We start from the raw sequence: 25768 nt of genomic DNA, 5'->3' as shown, positions 1-25768 counted from the left end.
ATCGTTCACTCATCTCCTAGACTTTGGTTAAGTTATTTGAGCAAATCTTATATTTCACCCTTGTTTACAGCAGATTTAAATTCGCGTTAAGGATAACTATCACTAGCTTCACTAGCTTCCATACGTGTTGAAACAGGCATCGGAGGTCTTTGATAGGTTTACTATGTGAATTTTTGCTATTATGAGTTTTCAGCTAATATTCTTAATCTAGATTCTTTATCTAAGGCATACTATATCTCTTACATTTTCTGGTCTCTATCTCTTAATTGCTTTCTTAAATCATCAATTTCCCTTAATAAATTCTATTCATCCATTGATAACTACTAAGCTTGTTAATGTAGACGCTACAAGTCCATAACTTTCTCATTTACATCTAAATCCTTTTATTTCAATTATTTTTCATATGTAGAGACAAGCTCTCTCATATTAACCGCTGCTCTCATTTGCTCTTCAAATTTAGTATTAATCGTCTTCACTAATTAGTCAGATGATTGTAATGCTGTATTTAGTCTGGATATTTCGTTCTAATACGATGAAATCTCAACATTCATAGACGAATTCTAACTCATAATATCAGTTATTTTCTATTCTAGGTTTTATATTTGAATAATTTGCATTTTATTTTGAGATTACAATTCATCGAAATCTTAAATAATAACGTAATTTTAACTTATATTATTTTGTAACTGCAAAAAGCGCTATTATTCTGCTAAAAATTATTATCTCATTTCTTAAACTTAATTTCTATATTAATCATTTTCAGATACTATCAATTCATGCTAATTCAAAACATCGGAATTCTGCAATGCGAGTTCGTTAATTAAAGAATCTTTGGCTTAAAATGCACTATTTACAAGTTTATAAGACTGATTAAATTTGCCGTATTGAAGGTTTAAAATATCTGCAGTTCCAAACCGGAAAACAACAGCATCTTAGAAGCATCTAGATAGAACTTTATGAAGGACGTTGTTTCTATCATCATTAGATAAAAATGCTATACCATGTCCTTCAATATCCCCTGATTAATATACAAATGAGGATGTTAAAGAAGATATTATTGAGCCAAACTATATACTTTTTTATGCTACACTTTCTATTGACTTTCTCTCCAAAAGATTGGTTTGCTATGTTATTTGAGTGTGAATTTTAAGCTTGTTAATGAAAAGTTAAACCATAAACATTTTTCTTAATTTTTTCCTTGCTGAATCTGCTTTGGAAGGCTTGACTTTAATATCTTCTTATAAATTGACTAGTTCACGGAGCTACTTGTATTATTATATATAATTATTGAGTGAAATATTAGATATTTGGTTGATTTAGGTATTATAAACTAATTTTTTATCTAATTAATTAATTTATCTTAAGCAAAGAGCAATAAATTAGGCTAAATTAGTTATAACTGATTGTTATGACCCAAGATCTTAGTCTTTCTTACCACTTTCTTCTCTATATGAGTTATATTTCTTTTTACTGATTTCCAACTCCTATAATAATTATTAGTTTTAATTCTTCATTCCCTAATTATTTTATTCTAAACCATTATACTTCAATGCCAATTCATCGATTTCTTAGTTTAGTACTTCAACCTCTTTTTATAATCTTACAATAATAGAGTTTGTATTTTGGGCTACTTTTGATATTTCTTCTGGGTTAGAATTTCTTTATCCGAAAGTTTAGATCGCTAATTAGCACTCCATAACTAATTTATTATATTAATTTTCCTTATTTTATAACTCAACTTTAGCAGATTATAAATCTTTATTTAATTCCTCATAATTAGCATTTAGTCGATCATTTGATTTCGTTAATGTTTCAGTCTTAATCATAAATTCATTTTATATACTTTACAATTTTTGATTATCTCTCTTGAGGACTGATAATTAATTAGTATTGCTGCTATTATCTTCTCTAAATAATTTATTCTAATCAATAATTTATTTTAACTTCAATAAAATAGGTTATATTTGCATATAACATACGGTATCTTCTACTTATGAAAATTTCACATCAATATCACCTTCTTACATGGAACACATTTATTTCATAACGGTTCCTAACATTTAAGCAGCCTATCTCTCTTGTGATAAAGCACTACTATCTTTCTCGCACTTATATGTAACTTCAGAAGTATCATCAGTTAACTATCTATGCTTTTTCACTAGTTTATCATGATCAGTTGACAATTCATCATATTTTGCGGAAATTCTTTTAAACTTTTCATATTCATCAGTATAGTTTGCAAATTTATTAAGTACTTCAGAATATTCTTACTTCAATTATACTAACTCAGCTCTAATAGATAAATTATTTTCACATTCATTTTTATACTTTTTCGTTATTGATTGATATTCATGATCAATTTAACCCACTTTATTCTTTAATACTTTATTTTCCAAAGCCTAATCTCTATATTCATCGCATTCAGATGTAAGTTTTTCGTTTTCTTTTTCCTAAATTGATGATTTTGTCTCAAGCATATTTATTTGCTCTTTTAAAAATCTTATATCATGTTATTATGATGAGTAATTTGTGGTAATTTAAGTTAGCTTAACTTGTAGCTCTTCAAAATCTAATGACTGTTTAGATAATCTTTATTCTAACTTTTAAATCAAATCATCTTTTCTAGTAAGGTCAATCTTAAGATTATCAGATAAAGCTCTAGCTTCAGTAAGTGCTTCTACAAGTGCGACTCTTTCACCAGTTGCTTCTGCTAGCGTTTTCCTAAGTGCTTAATCCTTATTCTTTAATTCTTATTCTATGTTTTAAGTTTATCTTTCTAAAGACATCATTTTAGATCTAGTTTATGTAAGCTCTCTTTATTATATTGTATTTTCTGCCTATGTTTAATGTAAAGTGTTAGACATGACATTCATCGAAGTATTAGAAAACAGATTCTTGCCTGTACTACTTTACTCAGTCATTGACTGCTAAACTATAAGTTCTGAAGGTTTTAAAGAACTCTACTATTATTTATGCTTCGCTAACCTTGCCTCAATTCTAGCCTAAAGAGATAGTTCGGACATAAAATTTTTAGAAATGGGGTGTTGTATTTATTTTGATATAATAATTAAATATTAATTAAAATAAAATATCACAAAAAGAAATATTGCTTTATATAAATTATTAAAAGGATATACTATAAAAAGCTGCTAAAGAAAGAATTAAGCTTAACCCTCACTAAACTTAAACGTTCTCCCATATTCTACCAACTGAGCTAACAAGAACTGGTATAGTCTAATTAAGGCTTATAACATCTGATCCAACAAAAACTAACACCTCCTTCTCACCACTTACCTTGCATCCGATTACCACTTCTTTGTTCCCTCTTCCAAATTCGCCTTTTGCACCTAAATAAACCATTCCTCTACAATTTCCTTTCACTGTTAATCGAAATTCAAGTTTCCATTCCTTTCCAACGTCACGAACGCGCGCAAAAAGCCAAAAAACGCAATGTTACTCTTCGATGCCTTTCAAATTTCGTGCAATTTTGCACAAAATTATAGATGAAGCAAAATCGTTTTAACGTAATTTTATTTCTATTAGGGCTGCTGTAATTCTATGTGTGGATGCCATAACAGTTCTGAGGTCCAGATTAAATTCCGGTGTTGGCATTTTCATGTCGTTTTCATACTATTTGGTGAGTACAAAATAAGCTTTTTGGTTTCCGGAGCCAGCAATTATCTGTTCTGGGATAGCAAGACTTGACATTTACTTTTCCTCATCACATCGAACGGGAATTTGCGCGAATTCGTGCGCCTATGAGATTTGACTTATAGCTAAATAAGGAGTGGTAATCTGACCGAAATGCACGTACTTCCACAAAGTATGGTATGAAATATAATAAGTTGATGCAATTTTTCCTATATCAGTTTGGTAGAAAACTTCTTCAAAATAATTCGTCTAGGCGTCAGATGAAATAGCTTTTATACTAATTAAAAGATCTAGAGTAGAATCAAGTTTTGCATATATACGGAGAACTGTGAAAAAATCAACTAACGAAGCCTTTGGCTGTTCTAAAATATTGCGTCCATTTGAATATGAATGAAATTCTACAGTGAATAATGATAAATCTACTGTTTCTATGTCGTCTAAAATATCTTTAAGATCAATTCCATAAAGTAGTGGATTCCTTCTAGCACGAATGAAGAAAAAGGTATGTTATAGCCAATTTCTGAGTTGAAGTCGTGAAGTACCTTATATTGAAATTTCAGCGTTAACACAATCTGGAAAATACGAAATTTGAATATCTTTAACCTTAAGCATAGCGGATGCTAGCGCATTTCCTAATGCTTAATTAAGTAATGATGACTCAAATGGGAAAGGTTCATTAAAAAATTATTTGTAGGTTTCTTTAGCTGATTATCTGCACATTATAATTGATACAGACTAAGGTTATTCGATATTTAATTATTCGATATAATCTAAAATTGAATCTAAATCTGGTATATTAGTTTTAATGTTATCTTTAATTAATTGCTTATTAAACGTATACATAAAATCAAATACTTTTTAATCTTCTAATTAATTAACAGTTTCTTAGCCTAAAAGCTATTTAATTTAAGATTTAATCTTATATTGTATATATTATGGTCTACCTGCTCTACCACACATTTATTGAACATCTACGATATCAAAATCCACATATGCTTTTATATTTCCATCAAAATACTCACAACCCTTTAAAATTGTCATATAGACGGGCATATTAATACCTGCCGCTAAAGTTGCAGTACAAACTAATATTGTAATCTATTATGTCAGATATAATTATTCAATTATTTCTCTATCTGAAGAAATCATTCCCGAATGATGAATACCAACGCCAAATTTAATGCAATGTGCAGCATCTGGATCTTATATATTTTCGGATAACTTATCATTTGGTATTTTAAAGAAACATTCCGGCGGTTAATTATCAGCAAAAGATAAATTAAGAAGGGCATATGCCGTCTTTCTAGTTTATTTTCTAGACTAAACAAAAATAAGAACTGGTAAATTTGGTGAATATTTTTTTATAGAAGTATACACTGGTCTATTCATTAATTCCATTCGTTCACAATATTTGTCGCCGATAAAACCTTGAATATGAATATCTAATTTTACAGGTCTAGCAGCATTATCAAAATTAAATATATTTTAATAAGGTACCTTAAGCCATTAAGCAATGTCTTTAACATTTTAACTTGGTGTAGATAGACCAACAAGCCGTATCTATTTATTTAATTCTTTACATACTAGCTAATATCGAGCTACCACACTTTCTATAACATAACCTCTACTAGTCCCGATTAAATGAACTTCGTCTATAATAATAAGTCCTATCAATTGTAAAAATTATTTACTTTTCCATGATCTACTCATCGCATCCCACTTTTCAGGAGTTGTAACAATAATATGGCTGCTTAACAACTGCATAGCTTCTGGTACATAGTCTCCAGTTATTTCAACTACATTAGCACCAATAACTGAAAATCTTGTTTTCCAATCTAAATATTTTTCTCTTACTAATGCCTTAATAGGTGCAATATATACACATTTCTACCCAGGCGAATTTTTAAGAACTTATAAAATCGCTAACTCAGCGGCTACCGTTTTCCCTGAAGAAGTTGGCGCACCCACATAAACATTTTCTCTTTAATAAAATAAAGTGTGGAACATTACGGATTAAATTGGATTAAAAAATTTAAAACTAAATAAATTTTAAGCCTCGGGCCAATGAAGTGATAATGTTGAAATAGGTTAAATTTTAGGCAATGGGGTAAAATATGAAAATTTTGACTGAAATACGATATTTGGATCATTAAGTTATTAATACTCAATATTTTGATGCTCTTGAATATATATATTTTCTATCTAAATTATCTGTTCCTAAACAACCGCAGTAGATCCAGTCCAATTTTTGGGAAAAGCTACCACCTTTAAGACAGGAAACTCATCAGATTCAATATCAGTCGATATATTTCCTAAGCTGAGAGTATTCTTTACATTAGTACCTTGAACGGTAATCTTATTCCATTAACTAATTTTTATTAGTGTGACTATATTAATTGGTTATTAAATCGTATATTAATTTAAAACTACTTCATGCCGATGTAATATTTATCCATTATCAGCTCTAGAAATTAATATTACGATTGATTATGAATACCCATGACAGTTTTTGTTCCATAATATTTTTGGTATCGCATTTACTTGAACCCGTAATAATTTTTTCGAAATTGGTATTACAACAGCATCAAGCTATACTTATGGTATCATTTTTATTGCTTTAATAATAGTATTGGCTTAGTAATCACCTAGCCTATCTACTATGTCATTATAGGTAAGTTACTCCAGCATAGAGTAATCAACAAAATTTGTAACTGGATATAATTTATGAAAGTTTTAAATAGTTGAAAGTTATATTATATCGTTAACGCCACGTTTTTAAATAATGTTCATGCTACTTTAGAACCCTTTTGACCCTGGAGAAACAGATCCAACTACATTAAAAATCAAAGGGAAAAACGGGGATGATGTAAAATACCATGACTAATATAATAATGAGTTTACAATATCATTCATCTTTAGAGCTTCATTTTAGCGCTTCATACTAAATAGAGACTCTAAGAATGCTTAAGCTACTCTAGGCAAAGATTAAATAACAAGTCTTTAATCGGATATAAGTGATTAATTTTTAGGTATATATTAGCTAATGAAAGCTTGAATAAGGCAATTAACTTTGAACTCTGGTTAATCATCTTGTGCTAATATTGGTACCATTGAGTACTTAGCTTTTCCTAACCCTTATTTTAGATATTAATTGATTTACTTATTATTTATGCCTTTAGATTATAATTTTGATACTTATTCTGTTGCTTAATCTAAGAACTGACCTGAAATTTGCATTAGTTCCTCTCTTTCTTCACTTCTCGGTTTTAAAGACTAAAATTCTGGAATACTACTTAGAAGGTGGAATAATTCATCATACCCGACTGAAGATCCTATTGGAAGTTTTTGAATCTCTTTAATGAAATGTGTTAACGTATCAAAATAAACATAATAATATGAGCAAATTTTACCTAATTCTGTAGGAATTAATACTTAATTTGGATCATTCACAATTTTTTAGCTCGAAAATAATAACTAATTTGTATATAATTATTACAACGATACTAGTATCATATCTTGATAATTTATTTATTTGATAGCATAAAAGGATTTTCGAATAAATTAATATGCCTAACCTACTGTGCTAATATTACCCAATACTATTTCAGCATTAAGAATATCAGGTAGCCTAGATCCAACTTATGACCCAATAGGAGTGTCATTAGCTAACCATCTCATATATTATGGTATTTTTTCAAATTTTGTTAATATAATACCTCTACCTTTACCATCTTCACCAGTAAATTGAGGTCGTCCTGCCCGACCAAATATTTACTTCACATCTAAAATATCCAAATCCTTTTGACCAAATTCTGAAAATATATCAGTTCCTCTGATAACAACCGTCTAGGCAGGTAAATTGACACCCCATGCTAATGTAGCTGTGCATACTACTATCGTTAATTCTCCTTATCTATAAGAATCTTCTACTAATCGTTTATGAGATTTATCAATTTAAGAATGATGAAATCCAACACCACGTGACATACAGAAAGATAAATCTCCTTTTTCACATCCTTAAGCTTATTTAATAATATTTTTATTAAAATCGCACTAAGGCATTTTTGATGCTATAATTTTTGCTAATTCAACTGCCTTTCTCCTTGAATGAACAAAAATCATAGTAGATTGTAGTTATTCATTATTTTAAACAGAGATTTAAGTACAGAGCTCATCTAACATATCATCATATTTTACTGATAATTATTGTTATTATTTCTTCTTTTTATTATCTTCTTTTTTATCTAGATTGAGTAATTTTTATTTCAGTGCCATTTCATCTTAATAAAACTCCTCTACTGTCCCTACTTATTCTAAAATTTATTTTAAGTGTGAATTAGTTTTAGCAAAATGTTAAATATCTAAATCTGATTGAACATTACTTGATGGCTTTTCCTTTATTCCAAAAACAAATTATGTCATTGGTACTGGCCTATAAGAATCATCAAACACATATGTACCTGATAATTCACATTCTAAAAATTATGCTATATCTTTGTAATTAGGTATAGTAGCTGAAATTCCTACAAATCTCAGTGGTGATTATAATTATTCAATAGCTAGCTTTGTTCTACATACAATACTTTCAAGCACATTTCCACGACCAGATACACCAATCAAGTGAATTTCGTCTATAATTAGAAGTTTTTATCTTGAAAATATACTACTATTTACTTATTTTCTTGTAATGACATCAAATTTTTCTGGGGTTAAAATTAAAATATTTGCCTAATTGATAAGCTCTACTGGTGGATTTTCATCTCCAGTACATTCTAAAACTTAAAATCCTAATTTATTCAACTACCCTTTAAATTTTTAAGTAATTTCGCTTGCTAAAGCTTTCAAAGGTGTTAAATAAACACAAAGTCCCTATGTTTCTTTTAATACTCTTTTAATATCTTCAGCAACGCAATTATTCAAATCAATATTATATTGACTCATTATTTAACTAAGCATCTACATTATGCACAGTACTGCAACATTTGTTTTACCGGATGATGTTGGTGCAGATACTAAAATATTTTCTGTTTTCGTATAAGCCGTAGTAAAAAGTGCTGATTGCAAGTCATTAAAAAATTCAAAATCAAATACCTACTGAAATATTTTTGGTAATAGTGTTATTGGCTTCCTTTCAACTTACAAACTTATCTTACTCTTAGAATCAATGAACGCAAAGTCAAAATATTTTCCAGTTCGGTATAACTACTTTTAGGTAGTATGTGGTTGATTTTAGATAAGAGGCAACACTTCAGGCGTTTACTAAACTGGTTTTTAAACTTATGCTTTAGAAGATTATATGAACTATTATCGGTAAATTATTAATTACTCTAGCAAACCATTGTCTAGAATATCGAACCCTAACAAATCAATTAATTCAGAGCATGCAATATCTTCGTTTTAATTCTAAATAATTACAATAGTATGTTCAAGTATATGATCCTCATTATACTGAGGATATGCTTAAAAAAGCTAAAATAAGTTAACTTGTAAGTCCTCCATATTAAGGAATGAAAATAATTAGGATTAGTATATAAATAATCTATAGGAAAATCAGACACTACCAAACTGGTCAGCCCACTGCTAGTATTTCTTCTAAATCTCATTATCATAGCTTGGATGCACTATTTTAATAGCTTGCTCTATTTCAAGAATACTAACAGTAAGATTTAACTAGCCATGATCTCCAGACTCTAATTTATTTACCGCTGATCTTAGTTTTACCATAGCTGCTTCTTTACACACACAACAAATGTCGCTTCCGCTCCAATTATTGGTCTCTTCAGCCAATTTTTCAATTACACTTTCTTATAAAACCCTATCTCCAATCTATTTTTTAATTAACTGAATCCTCCCCTATAAATCAAGATTAGGAACGAATACTCTCTTTTCAAGTCTTCGTAACATAGCAGAATCAATTGACCATGGCAAATTTGTTGCAGCTAGAACAAAAGTATTTTAATCAAAGGATGTGAGGCCATCAATTTCAACTAATAATTGAGTTTTTAATCTTCTTCCAGCTTCATGTTCCGATGAATCCCCTCTTGATGTCATAAGACAGTCTAACTCATCAATAAAAATAACTGCAGATTCATACTATCTAGCAATTAAAAATAAACAGCGAACAAGTTTTTCAGATTCACCATAGTATTTAGATAAAAGAGATGCTGCTGAGACATTAAAGAAAACACAACCACATTCTGCAGCGAGTGATCTAGCTAAATGTGATTTTCCATTTCCTGGTGAAGAAAACATTAGACACCCTTTCCATGGCTTTAAAATTCCTTGAAATAACTCAGGGTATTTTTTAGGGAAAATAACTGACTCTTTTAATGTCTATTTTGCATTATCTAAGCCAACAACAGATTCGAATCCGCCTATTGGATGCTCTGATAAGATTTCACGCTAGATAATATAATAAAATGATAACAGTTCTGATGGAAAATTAGGCGGGGGTGGTTATAATATTGGCCTAAACTTTTCAGATTCTTCTTCTATTACCTATTTATCAACAAATTTTACCTTTTTAATATCATCTTTCTCGATATGCATGCCACTAATTTCAAACTACACATCTGATTACGACTTTGTTAACACATCTTTATTAATTGGTTTTGGTGTTTTATTAACAGGTAGTTTAGCTGCAGAGGTTTTACTGTCTGGGCGCTGTTTTGGTGTTGTAATTCCCTGTGACTTATTCTACAAATTTGCATCTATAGTATCTATTACATAATTCTTCTTTATTATTCTATCTAAAGCATTTGCTTGTCGTGGAGCTTATATTTTTTACTATGTTTAAGCTAGTTTCTTAACAATCTTTACAGGTTTATTAAACTTAAACTGATAATATTCTTCGAAATCAGCTATAATATTTATTATATCGATATTATCACAAACTGCATATTAATCCAAAGAAATGTTTGTTTCTTACTCTATTTGTATAACAGATTAGGTATAACCTTCTGATCTCAGTAATTCTAAAAATAACACTATAGAATTTCTTTTTCTTTCTTATTAAACAATTTTATAGTGTTAATCCGCCTATGCTTTCGATTTTATAGATGTATATGATGCTGGCTCTCGTTCTAGGCCAACAGACATTTTCAATAAAATATTAATAACTGATTATAATATCTTATAATTGAAAAATAATATAAAATAGTTTATTCTTATAAATTTAACAATAGGATAAAATATTATCTAAATTGAATTGGAAGAATCTCAAAATATAAGAAATTAGATAGATAAATCTAATACTTCTATATTATAAAAATATAATAATAAAATTTGAATCATGTCAAACATCGTTAGCCAAAAGCATAGCAACACCAGCCAAAATCCATTTTGATGAAGGCTCCCTAGTCTTAACATTAAAGCTCCAAACGTACGTTAAGCCGTTTCTTTGTTTTGTCATATAGGTTGGGCATTCATAAGTGTCTTTAATTTCAATTTTGTCGTTCGTGACAGCTTTTAAGTAAATAGGAGGCAATTAAGGATATAGATCTTTAAGAATAGCATCTCTAATGGATGAGGATTTTTTATCCCAACGGGCTCCTTCCATGAATAGACCAGTGATATATGCACCTTCTCTAGGAGCAGCAGTAATATCAGATAATTCTTTCTTTGTAATTTCTACATTTAAGTCCATCATATCTAAAGGCCACTAATTCACACGTGCAGTAGTCTACATTACAGAACGTAAGAAAGATTAAGGGTTAAATAATCCCGAAAGCCATACGCATTTAGGTAAACCTAATTCCGCAGACCAATCAGATAACTATTTTGCTCTATGTTCTAAATCTTTAAGCCATGGGGCTAGCCCTTTCAATGAAGGATAAGAAACCTTATTCCAAATAGTTGGTACTATTTCTAAACGAACAGCATCAATAATCTTTTCCATCTACTCAGAAATTGTCAGTTCACCATTAAGACCTAATTTTACGTCTGTAAGGGTCAATTTCATTTGATTAGTTAACGCATTCATACGAGCACATTCTTAAATACAAACTGAATTGTATGGCAAAGCATCTGGATTACGCTCCATCAAATCACCAACATTATATTATTCTGGGATTAATTAGATTAATTCCTCGATTCTATCCTTGAAATCTTTTTCCTCACCACCCTCACCAACAGCGGCTGCATCTGAAGGCTGCATTTACATAAGCATAGCAAATAAAGTGTTAGATTAAGAAGTTAAATAAGTGATTTCAGCATTAGGATGTAAACCAAACATTTTTGGATTATCAGGTGGTAACGTTTCATTAAAATATTACTTATATCCATCAAAAGTCATAGGAGGAGGTGCGAAGAAATCAGGAGCAAGAGCCTTGCCATCCTCGAAAAGAGCGTCTGAGAAAATCTCGTTGGCATATGCCTTGATAAATCTGCGATCTAAATTATCTCCAATATGCCCACCATAAAAGATATCAGTAAACATATACTTAAGGTCATCCCACGGAACTTTGACATTTGCCTCTAGGTAATTAAATAGAACATCTTTACAAATGGTCAAATCACCATTCGTGAAATTATAAGGTGTATTCCATCCAATTGAACCAAATTTACGTCTTTCTAACAAAATAGCATGGAAGAACGTCAATGAGAATAATATAGATTTGAATTCATTGGCTTTCGAACAAGATTCGAATACATCATTATTAAATAGTGCGATAGCTCTATTCATATTGGCTTTAATACCAGTAGGGGGTTCATTTGTAACCTTAATACACATTTAAACGATACCAGGCAAAACTGCAGCTATAGTAGGATTTGGATTCGGTTCAGCAGAAATCATGCATCTGAAATTATCGTGAGCTGTTGGCTAGCAAATCTAGTCCATCAACTTCTCTAATCTAACTTACCAGTTTTTCATTAAATGGATATTTTATAATAAGACCCATCCGCCTTTTTGGGACATCTCTTCAACAAATCTCTCTGCATTCTTTTCTTATCCTTAACCTAAAGAGACTGACTTAATCAGACCATTATCGAATGAAAAGCCCAGCTTCTTACCCAAAAGTTCAACGTCCTTGACAGGATCCACACCTGGTGATAATACAAAGAATATTGGTTCTGTTTTAGATGATGTTTTGAAAGTTTCTGGGAAATTGAAAGGTACTGCCTCAATATATTTTGATTCAATAGAATTTGCAATGAACTGTGACATTGAGGTCAATAATCTATCAGGACGCAACGCCCTAATAATACATAATTATTATAGCTACGTCTTAGATTTCCAATCCTATGGTAATTTTTCTTTTTCAGGAGTTTCGTGTTGGACCCATTCTTTCCAACGCTTAGCGGAACCTTCAATATCATCAGGTAATTTTGCAAAAACATCAGGGATATTTTATGCTAAAGCTAAAATACATCCCCATGACGAGTTAGAAATGAACTCTCCTAGAGTATTATCACGACCAACAGCCTATGTTCCTCTCAATAAAAATTAGAATTCTGCATTAGGTAATTAATTAGCTTTTCTTAAAATATTGAAACAAAGCTATGAGTTGAAAATTAATTTATGACGTTCGAAAAGACCTCTTGTAGTATAACAGTAAATTCCATAAGTAATAGAGTCTAGAAGAATCAAAACACGTTATTGTACTTCTTCTGATTTTTCAGATTCGCGAATTGATCTGAAGAATACTACTTTGAAGGCTGAAAGTGAAAATTAATAAAAATGATCAATTACAGCTAAAGAATTTAAGAGGAAATATAACATTGATGATCTTGAAGCTACTGGTCTATACTCTTCACGAGCTTTATTGATATTAACTTCTGTTTCCTTCGCTTCTTGCACTTTAATTGCGATTTCTGTGGACGTAGCTTTTGTCTTCTCAAGATTTGTGATGAGGCCTATATCTTCAATAATGTTATCTCCTGCTTTTGAAAGTCTTTCTAAAAGGTCGCTTTCGAGCTACTAAAGAGTGATAGCATATTCATTTTGCTCTCTCATGAGTTTAGTCTTGAGTTCCTCCAGATCTGGTCTTTCTTCTAGAACGACATCAGCGAGTAATTAGTCTTCAAGACCTTCTTCTGTGACAGTAAAGTTGATTAGAGTGGTTTAGGCCTAAATTTCAGGAGAATAATGAGGATTAGGATATTTGGTTTAGAAGAAGATTTTAAAATCGTTATGATATGGAATCTCCTTGTCACCAATCCTGATAGCTTAATTAGCCTTGCCTTTATTTACAATTTCACGGCCTAGGATTGGGTTTAAAACGGCATCGATAGTTTCAGCGATATTTTCTACCAGTACTGGATAACCATTTTCAACTGCATCTTTAACAACATTAAGCCAATCTTTTTGATTTAATCTAATAACTTTCAAATTATTTTTGGCTTCTCTGGTCTTAATCCATTCCATACCTTAAAGTTATGGATCAATAATTAAAGGCCAACGGTCACAATTCGAGAATATCGAAGCATTTTCTAAAGAAAATCGATCTGTTGGTAACTTGTCATTATTCCATTAGGCAATTACCGCAGGGTCTGTAAGTAATGATAAAGGATCAAACTCCTCTTAAATAGGAATATTAAGTTCTTTTATCAAAATCATCCATCCATCCATCATTTCGGTACGATAATTTCTAGAAAATGCACCAGAATATGAGATGAAGGCTGCAATGATCAAAACATCGCCCAAGAGTGTGTTGTTTCTTTATTTAAGATTCTCTACAGACTATCTCCAACGGACTTTCTCAGAAGCAAGACCATTAACTAATCTATTAGCTAGTTCTAATCTCTTCTCCATGTCATCTGCATCTTTCAGAACCGCATCACGCTTATCTTCAGCAGCTTTAAATTCAGCTTCTAATTTACCCAATGATTCATTCAGCAAATTAACTTATGTCTCTACTTGCTTTAAACGTTTCTAAGCACCATCAAGTGATACTTATAATTCCATTGTATTCTATCTCAACGGTTCAACAAATAGGAATACATCATGGAATTTGATAATATTTCTAACCCAATCGCAAATACCTGCAGCAGCACCTGACTTGCTTTTAATATATTCTCCTGTGAAATTCTCATCTTTAGTATACTTAAGAACAGCCTATTTGTTAGCATTATTAATATTTTCCTTATCAAACTCTTACAATTGTTTTAAAAACTTATCAACATTTGCCATTAAACTCTTAGCAGCCTTCCAGGATAAATCACGAGGAACAACTCCAGGTTTGTTGAGCATAATAATAACTGCTTCCATAACTCTAGCGACTTCGGAGGAAGGGTTAGCGAAAGATTTTAATTCTGTCAAGTTATCCTTATTAAGGGTGTTTAGGGCTCTTTCTGCTTCTTCCTAAATAGGTTTGGCTTTCTCAAGTTCCTTGTTAGCTTCATTAGCAGCTTTGTTAACATCAGCTTCGACTAAAGCTGTTTTAGACTTCTCAATTTCAGCATCTGCGGCTTTAGCACCCACTTTTTCTCTCTCTGCGGTAATACCACCAATCATAGCAGCTACAGCATCTTATTATATTTTAACTTCTACTTTCTAATCTTCAAGTCTTGTTTTTAATTCTCCAACATCTTGTTCAGTTTTAATTAGAGTAGCATTACCATTTTCTAAACGATTGATTGAATTCTAAATCTGTTGAGTTCTAGAATACAACTATCTAAGATAAAGAGAAATAAGTTCTAAAAATGATTTTGGTGTGGTATACGCATATCTCTTCTCTAACCTCTTATATTTCTCAGATAATGTATTTACTAATTCATTTGCTTTTGCCATAAATTTAGCTAATGCTAAGCATTATTCATCAGATAAATCAACTATAACATCATCATATTTCTTTTCCTTGGTCTTATCTCTATTTTTGATAAAGTTGAAAGCAACAGACTCTAATGCTTCATATGGCCATGGCATAAACCAGTCAATAGTTGTGCAATTAACAATAGAAGGGAATTTCCTAGCACGAACTCTAAATGCATCACCGTTTGGCGAGAACCCTAATACTACATGCAAATTCTCCTTAACTTTTTAAATGAAGAATTACATAACATTCTCCTTAGTGTCAGGAATGCCAGCATCCTTGACTCTGTTCCGCATATTATTAATAACTTCTTCCTCTTCTTCAGCAGGCCATAATCCAGCTATGAAACCAGATGATAACAAATCATTAATATAAACTAAAAATTCTTCGTTAGTAATTTGCTAATCAGTGAACAAAAACATAGTTGGTATATCTTTTTCACCAGCTTTACGATAAAGTTTTCTTAAATCAGCTTTAAAATCAGCAACACCATAGGTAGAAGAAATAGTAATCGAAAATACCTCGTATTCATTGATAAAAGCAGCTAATCTAGCCAATGATTATTTACCAGAACCACCTACACCTACCAATAAAGCATCAGAGGTCTTGATAATTCTTGAGATTCGACAAACATGTTGCATAGCATCCTTAAACAATACTAAATTCATTTCGGCATTGCTTTCATTATGTGATAGTAACGCTTCATTAAGCAATTAATTCATTCTATCATACTTCTATAATGGGGCATAACTACCTTCGCCGATACCTAATGCAAAATTAGAAAAGTAATTTGCCTCAGGAGAAAATACTTAATCCATATTGATATTAATCTATGTAGATGCCGCAGACTTGGGACGTGTTGTATCAATAGCAGTCACGGTGCTAAGTTCTTACTTTACTAAATCCTAAACTAACTTTTCGTACTTTTCCTTGTCATCTTGTTCACACATTCTATCGCAATAAACTCTTTCGCATTCATGCAATAAGAGTTATACCAAGTTTACTGGACCTTCTTTAAAATGGTCAGGTTTGACCTTCATAATACCAGCAACAATATTAGTTAAGTCACGTAAATTGAACTGATAGTGGAATTTGATTGAAGTTGGCAAGAATTCTTAAGAAACTTTAGAATGTATTTTAAGTAAAGTCTTAATAGTTGCTGTAGCACATTACTATAACTCCTTCTTAAAATTAACACCTTCACGGTTCATATGAGCATTTAAGATTGAGCTGTATATTTGCAGTAAATTTTCTTCACTGGGAACATCTACTGAAAATGGAGAATAATGCCATTAATATTGTGGATCAATTTCAAAAGAACCAGCGTATGGATTCATAGAGGCAACAAACTAAACACTAGATACTTCCTTGGTAACTAATTTATCTCTATCATACCAAAATCCATAATCTATGTGTTGCCTTAACAATGCTATGGGTTACTAAGTACCATATTCATCGACTTTGGACATATTTAAATCATCAATCATGTAAATTAACTTTCTTGTTCCAAGTGGAGCAAATTTATTACCAACCTTCTTTTCTATATAAGTTTCTAATACCATCTATATCTATGCAGAAGTAGTATAATAATTCATACTAATAGTGGCAAATTACCACTGTTAATCGTTTAACTTCTTCAACTTAGATTTTAGCAAGACAGATTTACCTAAACCAGCCGGTCCTGCTAGCAAAATAGGATGACCATTTCTTAACAAATTATCCATAATGTAGTGGATTCTATACGAATCGATTGTTTCTACGTGGATATTATTCACAGCTTATTCAGCATCGTGATCATAAGGAGAAACTTGACTAGACCACAGTTTCCAGTCTGGTTGACCAGTTTCGGCATTAACTTCAACAAAATAATCGAATATGTCGCCTTGAGCTGGGAAAACTATTCCCTTAGGGAAAGCTGGTCTCCAAAATTTAGAAAAGTTCTTTCTGAAATCATTGTTAAGTTAATCTTTGAACAATACACCACCAATAGACCAAACAACAGCAAATATAAAGAAATATTCTATAACATCTTTTGAATAATCTGGCATTTAGTTAGATTGTCCAGACTGTTATGCCTGTTAATTAGCCATATTTGCAGCTAAATTGACTTTAGCTGCTGGGCTCTTATTATAATCATCTAACAAGGAGGTCATTAATCTAGTAATAGTTTAAACCGTAGTCATATCATTAATAGGAACAATAGTCTTATAGTTTCTCTTAATTTCTTCTAAACAAGGTTAAACATACTTCTATTAAAATACTGTAATAGTTGACCTTTCTAATGAACTTTCTAATTTTTCAATCCAAGATTAAAAGTAAAAAGGCCAGCCAACGTCTGACTCATTAACATAAATGATACCAGCTCTAGAAACTGTTGCAGGAGAAGCATACTTTAATGATCCAATTTCAAATATCATACGCATAGAAGGACGTAATGGAATTCTCTCATTGGAAGCCAATGTTAAAATTTTATTATCATCCATGACTGTGTTCATTGACTCAATCCAAAGAGCATCAATATCTCCATCTAAAACAAAGAATTTTGGCATCTGAGGCGTATCAGGCAACTCTGCCATTGAACGCATAATAGTAGATAATATTCCATCCTTCCACTCTCTTGTTGCTGGCTGAATGTAACCATACAATTCTTTTGTAGTAACAGCTTTGGGATTAATAACATGATGAACAAATTTTTTACCTTATTTCTTATAAGTATCACCTAATACTTTCCAAACTGAGGTTTTACCAACTGCAGCAAAACCTAGGATAAAGATTGAATGTCTAATTTATAACAATTCTTCAAACTGTACCACTTTAATCATAAATGACTACTCAGGCTAGAGGCCACGATCTTTGCATGATTCAGCAATCATTTTTTCAAATGTTGGGTCTATCAAACGGTCAATACGAACACCTGGGAACAAATCTTCAATAAGACCCGTAAAAATAGCCATATCTTCTTTAACAATCTTGGGATTATTAGAATCACGCAAGGCTCTACAAATAACCTTCTCTTCTTCTTTAACAATCTCTTCTAAGTTGAACGACATATTTTGCGGAAAGTAATTTCTAGAAAAGTTTATTTATAGTATTATATATAATTATAAAATCTTATATTAATGTTATTTAGTATAGTATGTAAATATAATAATATTCTATATCATTTCGTACAAATTCCAAACCCACGGGGACTGAATTAATTTATTATAGCAAATATCCCAGCTTCGACCCCCCTCTTTCTTAATGCCACCAATCGGTCTACTATAATAAAACTCTCGAAAACCTTGCCAAAAACTAATCTGATTATTATATGCAGTTTCATCTTCCAAATCTAATTGGCCAAATCCTCCTCTTTCCTATCGCTTTTTGCGCGCAAAATAAATTTTTCAAGCATTTGCTTGCACCCATCTAGGTCTATTCCGAAATCGCCGGTTGCATAGTTAAACAGCACCTTTGGAACAAAATAATCAAACATTTTCATTCCACGACCATTATTTTTACTATTTTTCGAGATATGCTAAACAATCTGATCACCTTATTCAGTAGCTGGAAAACACTTCTACGTGATATGCCCATAGCAACATCCAATCGTTGCGATTTTGACGCGCTTGCTTGCCAAGTTCAAACAGATTTGCGCCAGATCCCCGCAGGTGTGCAGGCCAATAATCAGACAATCGTGCTAAACCTCGGCCTTTCGAAATTGAGCGGCGCATTCGCCCTAAATTGGCGAGTGTGGTTCATGGCCGCTAGTCGAAATTCGCTATTTCTCGAAGTCTCGCCATGGAAAGGCACCGGCTACTACATCCGATGCACCTGTTTCTGGAGATATCAGACCAATTGCGATATTGAGACGATCCTAGTTTGGATAATTTTTGGATAGTTTCGAAATTCGCTGAAATAAGGCTTTTGCATGTAAAAAGGATGCTTCAGCAGCTATTATGATATACTAGCGATCAAATGCTAAAAAAGTCGAAAGGTATCCTTTTCCCGCTCCAAAATCGATGATTTTAAACGTTTTTAGGTCATAATGCTTTTCCAAAAAATCAGTGAATTATACAACTTAACAGGCTTTATTGATGTGTATGTTAGACCTTAAAGAAGGAATATTATTGACTTGTATGTTTTCTGTGATATGATTATGGTTAGGTAATGCTAGGGTTTTTGATAGTTCGATGAAAAGTTTAAAAGAAGGTGATTATAGAAAAATAGGATTTAGATCGTGAATTATACAGCTGAATATGGATTCATCGTTAAAAATATTATCCACGTCAGTTTTCCAAGATTAATCAAATATTTCTTCAGTTTCAGTGAAAATTTCATTGCAAAAATGAATAGCAATTGTTAAATAGGAATCAATATAATTTTAAAGATGTTCATAGTATTCACTTATTATTTGTTCTGATAAACTTATTTAATCTGAGAAGCCAGGGAAAAGTGTCATCGGAAAAGAAATAATATTATTAAGAATCTATATATAAATTCATTTATATTACAAAATGTAATATAAATTACTATTGCATAATAGTCTTTATTTCTAAAAGTATTACTATACACTATACATATATCTCCACCGAATGAAAGAATAACTTAAATCTTATATACCTATTATACTCTATTTCGTAACTCTATAGTCTTATATCTTACCCAATTCTGCTTCTCTTCTAGATCATTTTCGTATTTTAACAATAAATAATTTTGCTTTAAATATAATTTTTTAATGTCTGTTCACATATATTATTTTCGAGCATCCCTTTTATGGTCTTCTTTTAGCTAATAAATCGTGGTTTTTACTTATTTTTGCTTTAAATAACTATTGGTAAAAATCATTAGTTATTTTTACGCTTGTTAGCTGGTTTAATGAAAAATAAAATTAGCTATTTTTCATCATTTCACTTTTGGTTATTTTTTATCTATTTAAACAAGATGGTAAAATATCCTAATTATGTTAAATAATTTAAGATATAAAGATTGTATAATTATAAAACAAATCTTGAATAAAAGACTAAAATAATTATTGAAATATGTGTTACAATAAAAACTTTAGCTTAAGAATTAATTTCTTATTAAGTTTCAGTATAAATTTTTAGAGAAAGTAGTGTTGAGTGCACAAATTAGAAATATCTTGCTGATATTTAACTGAACCCTAAATTATCGTTAACTAATATATATTTTTTATATATAATTAAAATAATTTGCAGTAATTGTTCATTATAATACCAAGTATAGTTTATTTTAGTTATAAATTAGCATAATTACTGCAGAAAATTACATATTTTATGCTAAACAAAAAATAAATTTCAAGTCTTTACAAATTTTAACTATGGAACTTAGTTTTATAATATAATAAAAATCCTACTAGCAAGAATTATCTCAAAATAAAAAATAAAGTAGTAATATAATATAATAAGTAATTACTTAGAATATTTTCTGTTAAATGTCCTCCCATTCTATAGATCTTTTAGACTTATATTTAGCCGTTATTAGAGTTGGAAGATTTCATTATAAAGTTATTGCTGAATAATTATAGACCACTCCTAAATAAACAGAGGGAAGATGGTACTTCGAAAAACGTAGGTCTCAATAAGATGATTAAGATTGGAGGTGTATATTATTTAAGTTTGTAGAGTTTTATTGTAATTAATAAATAAATATGACATAAGAAGAAATAGAATCAACTGTTATTTAAATATTTAAACTAACGTAATCTAATAAAGAGGACTAAGCAGTCTCATTGCTGTTTTCAATAGTGGAATCAAGGGCGACTCTAGACAAACCACCTCGAAAACGAAAAATTGTTCGTAGTTCTTCTAACTCAAACAGTTTTAGTAGTACTTGCTCAGGTGTTGAAGGTGCTAGGGATATCAGTGAAGATGAACTTAAGGCTTTTGACTAATTTATTGAATTTGGGGTTGATAAAGAGTGAAAATTTCAAATCATCATTCATTTTGTTATACCATGGGTATTTTTACAATAACTCTAGTTCCTGACTAATCATCTGATGACACATTAATCATACCATTATAAAAACCTACAAGCATTCGCAAATATGCTAATCCAGTACCTAAAGATCCAGTATTATTAGAAAATATTTTATCTGTTTAGTCCTATGATAAACCGTTTCCACTGTCAGAAACAACTAAATAAAATGACCCATCTGCATTAAATAGACTAGCTCTAATTATAGATGGACGACTATTTTGGTACGAATTTAGTATTAGTTCAAAAAGGCAATTTGCAAAAAAGTTTGGTAGAATAGCTTATCTTTAAAGATTAATATATGAGTATTTAAATAGATCAGACTTCTAATGATTAATTTATATGTAATCTGATGCTAAAGAATAATTCAAAAACAGGAAATTCATAAATACAGGCTAAAAATTAGTAAGCCCATCTGCTTTATTATCCTGAATTTATGCTATTTATGCAAATTGTAAAATTTACTCTTATGTGTCTTATAATTTAAAAGCACGTGAGCTTTATTATATAAAAAGAGTTTTTTCATCAATTTTATGTCGTAACCCAACAATTGGTGTACATTCTGCAGTATCCAATCCTATATAAAGATGAATATTAAATTCTTCTCTATTATCTAATGAAGATAGCATAGGCTACTCATTAATTGTTAATGAAACACCATATTTTCTGGAAGGTGAAGAATTAATTATTTTTAATTTCTATTCAAATAATTAAAATAATGTGTATGGATTATTAACTTACCAGCCAGTTTTTGTATTTAAAAATGCAGGTGATTTGTCATAAATTAATTCTATCTCCTAAAACATATTCTAAAACTATACCAGAAGGATGTCTACAATAAACTAAATAGTTTTTTAGGGGTCTACTAAATGTTATTGTTCTACTTATTTCACCGAACTTTTTTAATTTTGATCTTATAGTGTTAAATCAACTAAATTTTTCCACATTTCCAATCGATCTAATATAATTTCAATTGTAATTACAGTAACTAATGGAATATTATTTGTGTATGCGTCAATAATCTCTTAAACTTATTAAATCATAAATATATAATCTGAGTTTACTAAAATTTATGAATTTATTCGAGTCAGATGCTAATTAACCTCCATAAAAAGTTATAATAACGGATGGAAGAATATAACTATTTATTTCGGTGTAAGTATTACTTAATCTTATGTTTCTTCTTTAAGAACATCTAAATGACGGGCTGAGAGTGGTATAGTCGTTTACTGAGTGAGTTATGTCTAAAATTCTTCATCTTATATTTCTTCAAATAATCGTACCTTTTCATCTTCTTTTATTTTATTAATATTCAATAAAAATACTGATTTATTAGGGGGGATATATTAAGCTTCATCTGATTTTTCAGTTAAGTCTAATGGCTATTCATCATCAGAATCTTGAAATTTCATTTTAAAAACTTATTCATCATCCGATGAATCCTTCTTTTATAATCCAAATGGTAATAAAGATGATCCAAAATTATCGTCTTTAGATTTATTAAATGTGTCTGATTATTATAAATTATCTTCATCCTCTTCATCTATTAAAATATTGTTAATTTTAAATGTAGGTACCATCTGAGGCTCTATATCTTCTTCTTCATCAACTGACTCTCTTAAAGTTTTAAATTTACCTTTTCCTCTATTAACTAACGATTATGCAGCAGCAGCACTAATCTCTTTCCCTTTATCTTCTTCATCCTCTTCAATATTGAAAACTTAGTCAAAAGTATTGTTAAAATCATCATCGCCATCATCATCAAATGTAACTAAGTCATCATCGTCATCAGAAATATCATCGTCTTCAGATTCTCGGCGACCAACTGATAAGGTATCCTTTGAAAATGATCCAAGTCCTAATATTTTGGCTTAATCATTATTATGATCGTATTTGAAAGGTTTATATTCATCATTTGTGTATGAAATTTATTTAAACAGTGATTTTACTTATTTTGATGATAGATTATCTGTATCTACCAAATGCAAATCTAATTTCAAAAAGAAATGATTTCGTTATTCTAAATCTGCCTTCTTAGTCTCTTAATTAATAACCTCATTTTATGGTGTTTCTATACCAAAAACATCATCTTCTATAATTTCTATTTATTATTGGTCTACTTACTGAATTGGTACTGAAACTGGTGCGACTTCTTCCTGATTTAATTTATCAAAATTAATTGCGTATTTAACTGTTTCTCCTTTCTTTTTAGCACCTCTGATATCCATTGGTCCTTCAGAATCTTCTTCTTCCTAAACAGGAGGAGGCTATGCTGCTAATTTAGCAGCCATAGATGATGCTAGAGATTGTGGTTTCTTGAATTTACCATACTAAATTTACGTTTATTTAGGTTAACCAAGATCTCCATCTGAATCATCTGATTATTATTTTTAGTCTTCTATTTTTGTTTGTAATGTTTTTATGTCAGAATCTGAATCTTCAACGGCAGCTGATGACGGAGGAGGTAAATTAGCAATACTGCTAGCTAAACTTGTACTAGCTGGTTTCTTCCTCTTGTTAGCTGGTATTGATTACTACAATAGGTGTTGTTAGCCTCTATCTTACTTTTTAGTAATAATCATTTCGTCTGAATCAGATTAAATATTATCGTTTTATAGTGCAGGTGGTGGAGGCATACTCGCAAGTTTTGACGCTAAACTTTGAGCTACTGGCTTCTTAAATTGAGGCTTAAAATTTTATGATTATTCTACAGGTTTACTCTCTGGTAAAAATCTATCTGAATCAGAATCATTAGTCATAACTTTAGGAGGGGGTAAATTCGCAATTTTACTAGCTAAACTAGAACCTACTGGTTTTTTCCATTATTAAGTAATATCTATTTTGACTGGCACCTCCTCTTCTTAGAATTCTGTCATTTATAACTTATTAGTGCTAGAAAAACTACTTATTGGACTATTTGGTTCTTAATTATTGTCTATAATTTTACCTAACTTCTTTGGAGTTGTTCTAATTGATTAACTTGATATTTATCTTTATATTGATGAAGTTTTAGTATAATTCATTAAATCGTTATAGCTCATCTCTTCTTCTACCGTTGAGTCTTCGATCAGCACTTTTGAGGATTTGTTATTCTATTTTATTGTCTATTCTGGAGTGCTATACAAATACTTAAAGTATGAAAAATCTATTTATTTAATATCAGTATATGCTTCAAATATTCGTTAATAATTTTAGCGAATATGTGGTTAAAACCTCATAGAATTAAGCTATAATATAAATTCTACATGATCAACATTCATAATATCTAATTATTAACAAATAGGATGAAGTTATTAGAAAAATCCTTTTGAAAAATATTTTGCGTATTTAGCGGCAATAATTCTACAATAAAATTCAAGGAGCCTGTTATAAATACTCTCCATGCAAACTCTATTCTCCAAATCAATTAAACAAAAGTAAGTAATTTCTGTCAAAACTCCATATATATTATGAATAATATCTGAGTTAAGCTTCAAATCATAATGAGAAGACACCAATTAGGTCTCATGCTTCTGTTTATTAATTTATTCATCCCTTTTTAAATTTAATAGTTCTTTAAATTTTTCTTGGTTAGAAGTTAACGCTTAACCCCAGTGAGCTATCTTTTCTCCATTCCACAATTATGCCGCAAGAACTGCCGGATGTTCTCCGAATAACAATTAAAATAAAACAACACCATAAGCCCACACATCATTTTAAGGAGTTAATCCTTACGATTCTGGTGCAGAAAATGCTGGAGAAACTATTTACATATACTTGGCACCTTTAGCAAACGGCTAAGAAAGACCAAAATCTCCCAAGATATATCTCCCATTATGTGTTCTAAGAATATTGGCAGGTTTAATATCTCCATGAATGTAATGTCGTTTGTGCATATATAGAAGTCCGATAGATGTATGAAACGCTAGGTTTAATAATATTTGAGGTGGAGTAATTTCATTTTCTAACTATAATAAATTACTAATACAGTCAGGTAACTTATCATCAGATAAGTCTCTTTAATGAATAGTGGCAATGATACCTTCGGCTAATTAAATTACTATATAAATTTTCTCATCTTAGTCAATAGTCTCAACTAGTCTAAGTAATAAAGGATGATTAAAATCTCTCATAAACTAAATTTCATCGTAAACTTAAGTTAATCCGGTTTGTGCCTCATCTTCCGTAGAATCATTAAAGAATACCTATTTCTTTAAAATAGCTTTATTCATAACCTTAATTGCTACTTCTTGCTTAGTTTTACGGTCGATTGCATAGTAAACAGATCCATATGAACCTCTCCCTATTGATTAAGCTAAAACATAATTCATAGACATTTTTGTTTATTTATGATTAATATAACTACATATAATAAATCAATAACTTACATAAAAGTTTATCTTTAATAA

At 30.4% G+C, this 25768-nt stretch overlaps 7 protein-coding genes across 7 annotated transcripts; 1 reads left to right on the top strand and 6 right to left on the bottom strand. All coding sequences in view use genetic code 6, as the record gives it.

Moving 5' to 3' along the window:
* Positions 1-5: 5 nt before the first annotated feature.
* Positions 6-3023, bottom strand: SS50377_23550 (uncharacterized protein; the record flags this gene model as incomplete). Its single annotated transcript, XM_067907414.1, has 1 exon — positions 6-3023. One exon carries the CDS (start codon positions 3021-3023, stop codon positions 6-8), a length of 3018 nt encoding a protein of 1005 aa, XP_067764388.1.
* Positions 3024-3174: 151 nt separating this feature from the next.
* Positions 3175-9150, bottom strand: SS50377_23549 (RNA helicase; the record flags this gene model as incomplete). The annotated part of the gene is made up of 1 exon (XM_067907413.1): positions 3175-9150. The coding sequence occupies one exon, from the start codon at positions 9148-9150 to the stop codon at positions 3175-3177; it is 5976 nt and encodes a 1991-aa protein (XP_067764387.1).
* Positions 9151-9201: 51 nt separating this feature from the next.
* Positions 9202-10749, bottom strand: SS50377_23548 (Katanin p60 ATPase; the record flags this gene model as incomplete). Its single annotated transcript, XM_067907412.1, has 1 exon — positions 9202-10749. The coding sequence occupies one exon, from the start codon at positions 10747-10749 to the stop codon at positions 9202-9204; it is 1548 nt and encodes a 515-aa protein (XP_067764386.1).
* A 196-nt stretch (positions 10750-10945) lies between these two features.
* On the bottom strand, positions 10946-18454 carry SS50377_23547 (Outer-arm dynein beta; the record flags this gene model as incomplete). The annotated part of the gene is made up of 1 exon (XM_067907411.1): positions 10946-18454. The coding sequence occupies one exon, from the start codon at positions 18452-18454 to the stop codon at positions 10946-10948; it is 7509 nt and encodes a 2502-aa protein (XP_067764385.1).
* A 110-nt stretch (positions 18455-18564) lies between these two features.
* SS50377_23546 (Methyltransferase domain-containing protein) lies at positions 18565-19845 on the bottom strand (the record flags this gene model as incomplete). The annotated part of the gene is made up of 1 exon (XM_067907410.1): positions 18565-19845. The coding sequence occupies one exon, from the start codon at positions 19843-19845 to the stop codon at positions 18565-18567; it is 1281 nt and encodes a 426-aa protein (XP_067764384.1).
* A 1209-nt stretch (positions 19846-21054) lies between these two features.
* Positions 21055-21327, top strand: SS50377_23545 (uncharacterized protein; the record flags this gene model as incomplete). The annotated part of the gene is made up of 1 exon (XM_067907409.1): positions 21055-21327. The coding sequence occupies one exon, from the start codon at positions 21055-21057 to the stop codon at positions 21325-21327; it is 273 nt and encodes a 90-aa protein (XP_067764383.1).
* A 13-nt stretch (positions 21328-21340) lies between these two features.
* SS50377_23544 (Kinase, CAMKK) lies at positions 21341-25696 on the bottom strand (the record flags this gene model as incomplete). Its single annotated transcript, XM_067907408.1, has 1 exon — positions 21341-25696. The coding sequence occupies one exon, from the start codon at positions 25694-25696 to the stop codon at positions 21341-21343; it is 4356 nt and encodes a 1451-aa protein (XP_067764382.1).
* Positions 25697-25768: the final 72 nt, after the last annotated feature.

This window comes from Spironucleus salmonicida, chromosome 4 (genome assembly GCF_000497125.1).
Source record: "Spironucleus salmonicida strain ATCC 50377 chromosome 4, whole genome shotgun sequence".
Taxonomy (NCBI): Eukaryota; Fornicata; order Diplomonadida; family Hexamitidae; genus Spironucleus; species Spironucleus salmonicida.
The sequence above is the reverse complement of the archived record's forward strand: the minus strand, read 5'-3'. Positions and strand labels throughout refer to the sequence as shown.